This window comes from Netta rufina (genome assembly GCF_964035555.1).
Source record: "Netta rufina genome assembly, chromosome: 2".
Lineage (NCBI taxonomy): Eukaryota > Metazoa > Chordata > Aves > Anseriformes > Anatidae > Netta > Netta rufina.
Window position 1 is genome coordinate 120,270,857 of NC_140124.1, and position 10,528 is coordinate 120,281,384.

Below are 10,528 nucleotides of genomic sequence, written 5' to 3' on the forward strand. Positions count from 1 at the left end.
AGCACAAAAAAAAAAAAAAAAAAGTAAGGTTTTCAAAATGAGTAACAGAAAACAAAAGACAATACTACAAGATGAGAAAATGAGATTTTGTTCAATTAACACTTTTGCTTTTCTCTAAGGACACATAGCCAGGCTACCTTAAAGAATATCTGAGGCTATGCAAGACAAATACAATATCACTGTGCCCATAAATTACAGTATACCTAATTTTAATGCAGATAAGTGCTGGCCTATTGATTTGCATGTTTCCCTGGCAAAATGGAAATCCCATGTGAATATGTTCTTTGTCTGTAGAAAATGCATTTTAAAAAACCTTTATGAATACCGCAATCTATGCTAAAAAGGAAAACATAAGTCACTAATATAAAATTATGCATGAAACCTAGAGGAAGTAGTGCATATATAAATACACATGTATACATGTATCTCTCTGAGTGCGTGTATGTGTGAATGTGTGTGTTGCACAACCACATAGATTTTTAGTGCGTAATTACAATTCCTATAAAGTGTGTTCATTAATGAAAAGAAAATTCAGCCTCTGCATTCTTAAATGAGCTAAGCAAAAAACAGAAAATTGCCAAACTAAGTAACAAAGTAAGTTAATTATAAAGTGACTGTGGAATCCTAATCTTAAATTAAAGCAACAACAGATAGCTGCAATGAAAAAGAGATGTTTAAGAGATGTTATTTGTACAACAGCCCACAGCAGAATACAGGTTGCAAAACCTGAACACATAGGAATCCATGAGGGTCATTAACTGATATAATCCTAACCAAAATGAATAGATACTCTATTAAGGTGTTAATAAATATTTTGGAAAGAGAATAGGTGTTTTAGGTGCTTGGGGTTCCTGACCTTTGCTGTGTTTATTAGTGGGACAATGATGCATTATTAACACACAGCAGCTGTACCTGAACTGCTGCCATGAACATAATAGCCTTTTATAGCCATCAGGGGAGTGAGATAGGAGGCCTTTATTAACCACTAGACATGATTAGCACATTATGTGAACTTTAGTAGGCAAATTATCTCTTATTGAAATATAATGTTGGTTATCACTAATTGTAAACATGATTTTAAAAACTTCTCAATGCAAAACTAAGAGTTTTACTACCTTTTAGAGTATTACTGGTTAGGCCACTAAAAAAAAAAAAAAAAAAAAAAAGTTATTTTCCTTTGTTCGATCTGCAAAAACAACGTGTCTCAAGAAAACTGATTGTACTGTGATAAACCACGGAACTGAATGACTTCCACATCATCAGTATTGTTGTTCAGAACTATAACAAAAGTAAACATATTTCCAACATAATTAAGGAAACTGCTAATGAAGAAAAAGACTTGCCTTATATTTTTTGATAACGGCTATAAGCAGATCTTAAAAAAACAGTTTGCCAATACATTTCGAAGAGTTGACTTGAAAAAATACCACCATTATTTACTTAAAAAAGCTTAATTTTGGTAAAGATTATTCCATTAGCCTTCACAACTGAATGCAGCACTGAGAGTCCATTATGAGCAGTCTTTTATGCCCTAGCAGAAAGTCATTAACATAAAATAAATCATTAGCTTTGATATTAAGCCTCTACTATCTGCAGGTTTCTATGACTAATGTTCACAACTGTGCCTGCCAAAAGATAAATTATACTTTTTTAAGGTTCTTCTCTTTCCACTACTATATCTCCTTTTACTGTTTATTGTTATTTCAGGTTGATGCAAACACAATGATTGTTTAAGGAACAAATGTTTTCTCTTATTCATGAACACAAACACTTTTGGCAGCTGCAACTAAAGTATGACTTTGAAGCCAGCTACTTGTAAAGCAGGGTAGAAATTATGGATTCCTAGAGTAAGTTCACTTTTTTCAAGGCAAGCAAAATATACAATGATGCTTAAATGGGCATGTATACCTACAAACACTAACTAGCATTGAGACAATAGGAATTTATATGTATACATAGTCTTTTTACTCTTCTGACAGGAACTGTCTGAATAAATCTTTTGCTTCACGTTGCAGACATCATACTTCCCTTACTGACCTTACATTTCCTTAACTACAGGCCACCACTTGCTGGTTTCAGAATTCTGATTTCTTTTTGCATATCAAATAAGTAACTGAAGTTCACTGTAGGTTTTCTTAATATTAAAAAATATTTATCAGTTACAGTAGCTTCTATCTATCCTATAAGACTTTATAATCATCAACAACAATAGCTGGAGACAAAAGTACTACCAGAGCAGCTCAATTTCCATGCTTAGCCAGCAGTACCTTTGAAAAAGGCACTCGTGCCACTTTTGATTGGTAGAGAGAGGTTTAACAGTCAAGAACATGAATGCTAAAACATTCTGACATTTCCTCTAACCTGGATTTGTCAGATCCTCATGTAATTCAAGGATGTTTTGCAACTTAGAAAGCAGTGTGGTTCTTGGGAGGAATCCATACTACAAGACTCTATAGCAAATCTAATAGCCGCCTAGAAATAAATACTAAATGAACAGTTCAGAAACAGTGTTAGCATATGTGCAATCGAAAGATAAGATATAAATATTAGTAGAGCCATGTGAAATTCAAATGCTAAAAATAAACTACTTACTGCAAACAGAAGAAGCAAAAGAAAACCACAGACATTACAAATGTCAGTTGCACCAAGATCTCTGCTGAAAAACAGTTTTAACTTTAAAGATCCAAGTCAAGACCTAAACATTGTATTCAATGCCCTGAGTTATTAACCTAAAAGTGATTGAAACTGATTAACATAAAATGCAGGTAAGACATTCCAGTGGAAGCAGAGGTGAGATTTTCTTCTGTGCACATGCTGCTGTGGAAGTGCAATGTTTGATGCTGCTGCTAACACTGTGTAATCCATGCCTAACCATAGAATAATGAAGTGTTGCTATTTTCCAACCAAATGCTGTAGGCAGAAATGTTATGACCAAGAAAATCTCATTCAGATTAATGTGAATTTCATGTCTTAAAGTATTTTGGAAACCCTGCCATAATTAACAGTCATTTAGCGCTCCTGTTACAAACCATGTTTTGGAGCAGTTTGTAACTCAGCACCTTTAATGAGAAATTACTCCTTGGGCAGAAAATCTGAACCTAGTTGTGTAACAAAACAACACAATACTTTAATTTGGTTAGCCTATATTTAAAATTAGCGTTTGCAGCCCGTGCAGGGAGACATGAGCTCCACAGAGCATGTGTCCACCTCAAAAAAATAAACAAAGCTGCCACTAATTGCCACTGCTGTCGGTTCCAGAAGCCAAGGTCTGAACTGATCAGGGACTAGCCTCTCACCATGAGAAGCAAAGCTTTCAGGTCACTCACTCAGCTATGCTGAGACCAGTTAGAGGAAGCTTTTTGCTTCCACTGTCTAAGCTTTGTTATATCTGCCATCAATACAGGATTTAAATATTCAAGAATTTTGATCTAAATCCTACCATGATTAGGATGTTTCTCTGCTTAGCATAAAATCGTGTTTTAAACATAGTCCATTTCCTGGTGCCTCTGTGCAGTGTGAACAAGGTGAGAAAGTCCTGCAAAAATGGGAATCTGAGGGCAAGGGTGCTCAGTTTTTCCTTGTAAAGTGTAATTGTCCCCAACAGACATTCAATTCAACAGGAGCTGAGACTGCCTACTCCTCCCCAGTATCAACTCCTTACATCCTTACTATGAACACAACTCCAGCTGCTCTTTGGTTTCATGCAAACACCACGGGTACTGCATGCAATTAACTGTTTATGAAATTCAGCATTCTTGAGAGTTTACAGTTTTCACTTTTTTTTTTTCCAGTAGACCTCATGTTAGGCTGGTTGAGGGTAGTACACTAGAGGTGAAAAACATCTCTCCAATAAGAGAATAAAACATAGTTTCTCTCAAGGTACTGATATTTGGCAGGGAAAAATAAATAAATAAATAAATAAATAGAATGACTGAGTGCTTTGGTTTATAAAACATCTTTGAGAAATATTTCTCAAAAGCACATACATAAATCATGTTCTATGTTCCACTAAATTTGTACCACTTCTTTTCTGAAACTCTGAAATTTGAAGAAGCACACCTGAGGCTTGCTTGTAACTCCGACACTACTTTCTAAGGTCTAGCAACACATGAAAGTCCATTTCACTTCTTCCTATGCGGTATTTCTTGAAACTCACTAAAACACTAACAAATCCACAGTCAAACCTTGATGTAACTGCTTGATCTTTTAAGAACTAACTTAAGCACTAACAAATTTCAGGTATGATTCTAATGCAGTAGGGGACAAAATAGGAATGCAAGGAAAAAAGAAATGCCCAGAATACACAAGTGATGGTCTCTTAGATGATCATAATCTGTCAAAATACTAACACAACATCTCAGCTTCAGAGCTGTCCTTCAGAGCGCTAGCTCTCCAGAATTCTGTTTCTGAATCTCAGATACGGAGTGGACAGTAGCAAGCCACTGGAAATAATGTACACTTTGTAAACAGCCAGGGAACATTTTACAAAGAGCAGCCTCTATGGTGGATTTAAGCTTACCCAGTAAGTTATTCTAAATGCAGTATATAAATATATGCACATTTGGTCTGTGGAGTTCTGATTGCTAGCAGGACTTTCACTGCTTACAAAGTACTGCATCATATCTACTTATCCATTTTTATTCAATGTCACTGTTTTTTTCACTTGAAAAAAAATGTTGCTTTCCTCTCTCTTTTTTCCTCTGTGTTCCTCTTTTTAAAAACAATGATAGTCTATCATTCTACCTCTGCTGTCTGGCTGTATTTTTCCACTGCACTGACAACTACCAGAGAATACAAGAAAGATGAGTTGTAGGCTCCTTTATTTTTGAACCAGGTAGCAAATCACCCAAGAATACAGTGCATAATTCTGCAAGGCTAACCATTGGGAGCAGTAAAGACCATTATTTTCTCCCTCCTGTTGGCAGGGGTCAGCATCCCTGTCATTAACTGTGTCAAACTATAATTATGTAACTGCACTTTATGTGAGCAGATATCTGAAAACACTGTAAAGCTGCAAGTATGAAAATATACCAGTCCTCCTTACAGTACTGATTGAAGCTATGAGAATGTTATTTATTGCCCTCTACATAAACATTTAAACTTACCATCAGACTTTTTCAACTACCCTGAAATCTCTAGCTGTACTCTACTATTGCATTAATGCATTCTGATTATCAAAGTTATTTCTTTTGTAACATGCAACTCAATTAAGAAACGCAAGGTTTCCTAAAATAAACTTCAACTGAACAGACTACTCTTATTAGCCTGCAAATGTCTGAAATGCAATTATGCTTCAAGTTTCAAGAGGCGAACAGTACAACCCCAACTCTAAATCTGTCTGTCCAGCATAAGAGCTCCACTATGTTATTTCAAAGTCTGACCTATATACTGCAGCATACCGTCCATTCCGTCTGTTTGTATAAGAGATACCTCACACAGTTGTCATAACCAACATTGTTTGCATTGTTCTTTCACTTTTCTCTCTCCATGGGTACTGCGAGAGAAACAAGGAAAAGCCTGCAGAACAATATATGCACAGTATAATGAGCTTTCACAGCAGATAGAGAAATATTAGACTAAGATGCTTAGAGTGTTATTTTAGGTTTATAAAGTAAAGATCTAAGCAGTCTTCTGAAACAAAGCCTGCCAACTGAAAACTGTAAGATAAGATGTGACTGTTTGAATCTACGTTACTGCATTTTCCTTTGACTACAGAAAAAAACACACTGTCAATACCACCAGTACATTTGCCTGGGTACTCACTCACACCGTACAAACAATCATTTGATCAGGAAAAAATAACTGCCATTAACAAAATAATTAGGAAACTTAAAAGTCTAAGTATTTGTGAAATACTTTCTCAAGAATCAGCAGCTCAAGCAGACTTAAAATGTAAGAAATCAAAGTCTGCTGTGTTTGTCAGAGAAAAAAACAACATCTAGGTGGGCAAACAAGGGCCGAGTCCAGCGGTAAGTGCCCAAATCAAGTTTTTAGTAACTTCAAAGGAAGCAACAACCAGTCCTGGATGAGTTTTGCAAAATTTAGCCAAAGGTAAACAGCTAAACAAGACCACCACTCCAGTCCCAAACACCGACCCATCCTACTGCTGCAAACATCCCCTTCACCAGCAGAGATCAGCTGCAAAGAGTCACCCAAACTTAACTGGAGAGAAAATCCTGCAGGCCTACCCCCAGCCTCCCTAAATACACACAGCAGGAAGATGAGTGACAGAGTAATACTGTAACATGACTACATGTTTAGAACAAGTCAGATAAGTTTTCACAGCAATGTTAATCATGCTGGGTGAAGGGAGAGAGTGAAGGGGGTGAAAAATGAAATGTTCAGTAAATGTACGCCTCCAAGGGGCCTAGCAAACCTCCTCTGTCCATTTAATATAATCAATGGTCAGTGGCGAAGACATCTGAAAAAGACATTCATCCTATCCTCAGTACCTTACACGAAACATTCCTGGTAAGTCTTCCAAGCATAAAACACATGTCTTATGACTGTGCACTTTTAAGCACATTATCAGTTCAGGCAAAGTGAAATAGAAGAGTTGCAACTTGTCTCCAGAATGAGTGTCTCATTTGCATTTAAAAAGAACAGTTTGCTCCCTCATACATGGCATGACTTAAAAGAAGCTTTAACCAGCCACTGAAGAAATTCTGAAAACGACTTTCTAAATTAATTTATTCGATTTGCAGTGCAACCCACCAAAAATGATTTAAGGAACTTAATTGGAAAATGATTTAATATATTAAAGTAATTCCTGATTTTCCAAAGCATTTAACTTTTAAATTAAATCTGGCCCACTATCTCAAGAATGATGAGTGAAATGTGTATTCAAGTCATTACCTTCTTTTTGAAGCTTTAAATCACTGATAGGTTTAATAACGTTTGTCCACTTTCATTGCCAAATGGGTCTTCAGACACTTTGCTACTTAAGTCATTAATTCTAGCCCGAGCTTCTTACTCGGCAGCACTTTGTGGTTGCAATGTACGAAAACAGACAACAGAGAAAATAATGGCAAGTCACAGATCAAAGGTAGGAGTAGCCTGACGACTACCCTGAGCACTTGCGAAAAAAAAAATAATAATACCCGCATGCACGCTTATATGCATCTGGACTCTTCCTGCTGCACAAAGTTCACTCCCTGCGCAAACTTCCGACCCATAGGGCAGGTTAGGCAGGCGCTGCGAAGCACACTTACTGAAAGCACTGCTAACGATCATACCTCTGGGATCCCTCCCGAAATATCCTTAGGCATCCACCACAAAGGGCCAGATTTATCCCTGAATTCTATCACTCCATTGAGTACATGTGAAATGCGGCCAGGATGAATTTGGTCCTTTCTGTTGTGATTGGTAGACGAGACCATGTGGGAAATCTCTCCTGAAAACTGAGAGGGTTTCACCCGGGCGCCGCAAACCCCTGCGCTCCAACACGGCTACCTCCTGTTTGGCTGCTTATCTCCGGAGCTCGGCAGCTGCCGGCGGGGCGAGGGGCGGCTCGGAACATCTCTCCCACACGTGAGCCCGTCCTCACAATGGGCGAGAGCCGAAAGGGGCTGCCCGGCACCGGGGGCGCCTCGCCCCCAGCACCCTCTCACCAGCCCCGGTCCCGGTCCTGGTCCCGGAGCAGCGGGTTAGACAGGCACAGCCTTTAGCCCCGTCCCGAGGGAAAAGTGAGTGCCCTCAGCCCCCTGCCCCTAAGGGGTGTGCTGGAGGAGGGCTGCGGGCAGCTCGCCCTTCTGATGGTTCAGCCGTGTGCGCAGCCCGTGCCGTACCAGCAAAGTGCGGCTCGTGGATAAAGCCCCAGCTGGCTCAGGCCCCGGAGGCAGGAACAATGCTCCAGCTCCTCGGGAGGAAAAGTAAGGCAAAGTGCTCCGGGCTGGCAGCACCCGGCCCACTGACCCCCGCGGTGCCCTGTCCCCAGCGCTGAGACCCCCAAACTTGGCTCTCGTCACTCATTAAATCTGCAGGGATTTTCAGCAAGTTACGGAGAAACTGGCCGGGGACAAAGTGCGCTGAGCCGACTTGTCACCGTGTTTTAGCGCGCAGCCAGGGCGCTGTGCACGTATAGATGCTGTACACACACGCCCGCGTGTCACGGACACACACACACACATACACGCGCACCCCAGCGTGCTCCCGGCACCGCCAAGCACCACAGGGCAGAGAGTTTGCCCCCCGCTCTGTGGCGGCCGCGACCCCTTCCCATACTAACAGCAGCGCTTCAAACCCCAATCCTCAACCTCCTCGTCCACGTTGTTTCTCAGAAAGGGACAGTGTTGTTGGAAAATGTGTCCCCCCCCCCTCCCCCCCCACGCCTCCCACCCCCTCCGCCCCCCGCTCCAGCCGCCCGCCCCCAGCCTCCTGCGGGCTTTGACTTGGGGGTGCCCGCAGGGCGGCGGGGGGCCCCGCGGCGGCAGCTGCGCCCCTCAAAGCCCCCAGCCCGGCAAGTGCCGCTGCCCCCTGCTTCGCTCGAAACTTGGTGCGCGGCTGATGCATCGCGACAACGGCACAATCGACAGCACAGATTTAAAAAAAAAAAAAAAAAAAAAAAAAAAGAAAAGGAAAAAAAAAAACAACAAAAACACCTCGGACGACACAAAACGCGAGTCACCTTGTTGCAATAGTAGGGGTCCAGGCAGGGGGAAGGTCCCAAACAAGGCGTATCAGGAGCGGCTGCAGGCTGAGGAGGTGGTGAATAAAATCTTACGTCCATTTCACTAAAACATCAAGCAAACTCCTTTCCTTTTCTTTTGGTGGTTAATGTTGGTGCAAAAAAAAAAAAAAAAAAAAAAAAAGAGGGGGGGGGTGCGGGTGCGTGTATGTCTGTGTGTGTGAGGGGAGGGGGGACACACAACAAGACCGAGAAGAATTAAAAAAAAAAAAAAAAAAAAGGTGCCTGACTTCAGTAGTCAAAGAAACACCTTCCCTGCCTCACATCCGTTTGTGGTTTGTAAAGAAAAAAAAAAAAAAAGAATCTCTTCCAAAAAAGCACCGGTCTGCAGATGTCTGCAAGAGAATCAACAAACCCTCCTTCTTCTACGGCAGGGCAGGTAACTTCGAGTACTTATTGTTTCCCCCACGCATCGGCACCGGGGCGCTAGCTCCGTGTGTGCCGCTCTTTATGGGAGTCTCGGAGTTGGTTCGCTTCTCCCTCCCTCCCTCCTGCTCGCTCGCTCGCTCCCTCTGTTCTTTTCCCGTTCTTTCTTTCTTTTTTTTTTTTCTTTCTCTCTTTTTTTTTTTTATATATATATTTTTTATTTTTATTGTTGTTATTTATTTATTTGTTTCGTTTGCCGGCGGTGTGTTTCGCTTGCCCTCTCCGCCGTGAGGAACCGGGGGGCCGGGGGGAGGCGGCGGCCGGGCCCCCCCAGCGCAGCCCCGTGGGGGTGGAATGGCCGCCCCGCGCCGCCCGGCTCTCTCCCTTCGCCTCGGCACGGCTCCGCTCGGCACGGCACGGCTCGGCTCGGCTCGGCGGGCGGCGGCGGCGGAGTCGCTGCTCCGAGCGTGCTTCACACAAAGGGGCTGGCGAGGGAAGAGCCATTCGCGGCCGCCGGGGGACGGGGCTGGGAGCCGCGGAGAGGGGGCGCTGCCGCGCCCGGCATCCCGCCGCCGTCCCCGCCTTCCCCGCCCGGCCCCCCGGCGCCGCCCGGCCCCCCGCCGGTTACTATGGCACCCCCTCCGCGCAGGCTGGGGCTGCCCGGCCCGGCCCGAGCCCGGCGGCTGTGGGTCGTGGGGAGTGGGCCGGCCACGGGCTGCGGGCAGGGCCGTGGGGCTGTGTGTGTGGGAGCCCCCTGCCCACCTCCGCAGCTCCTGGGTTCTCTTCACGGCCGCTTTGCACAGGTTGGCCCCATCGGTTGTCCTGGTTGACCGGGGTCCACCAGTGTGAGCCCTTCGCCTTGTGTTCCAGCGGAGTAAAGCCATCGCCCAGAGGTTGTGGTGAAATAAAGAGGGATCCACGTGCACACCTCAGAAACCAGGGTCCAAGTGAAAAATAAAAACTGTCCCTGACATGCCTCTCGAGCAAGGGTCTGTCTCGTGACTGTGTAGGGCTTGGGCCTGGCTGGGCTGCGGGCAGCTAGCACCAGCGCATCATTTCTCAGTCAAGTCTGGAGGAGGGAAGCTTCAGGAGGTGGTCATATATAAGGGAGGAAGGAAGAGGAATAAAATGGGGCAGTGAAAAAGAAGAGGAACAAAACTAGCTGCAAACAAGGGTGCTAACAAGGGAAAGTTGGGAATCCACTGACATGAGGGAGAGCGATTGACTAGTGAAAGAAGGTTTAACAGGCAAAAACAATGAAAGAAACAGTGACTTCAAGACACCATGAGCAATCCCACTGGGTTTCCTGCAGAGTCCCTGGTAGTTTTAATCAGGACAGAAGGGATGGAAGAGAAAAGACACAGGAAAGACACTGTAGTCAGCTTAGATAATGTCATACAGAATAATTGTATCATGAAAAGAATGTCTTTCTTTAAATAAAAACAAATTAGTGAGTGGCACACAAATAGGCTGAGG

General features: G+C 43.2%; 1 protein-coding gene across 1 annotated transcript in view; it reads right to left on the bottom strand.

The window, feature by feature from the left end:
• Positions 1-8,728, bottom strand: part of TOX (thymocyte selection associated high mobility group box) — a gene marked incomplete at its 5' end in the record, with an annotated part of 219,790 nt that extends 211,062 nt beyond the window's left edge. Inside the window, one exon of the mRNA XM_084283136.1 lies at positions 8,627-8,728. Within this exon, the coding sequence (XP_084139262.1) occupies positions 8,627-8,728 (102 nt within the window). The remainder of the gene's footprint in view (positions 1-8,626) is intronic.
• Positions 8,729-10,528: the final 1,800 nt, after the last annotated feature.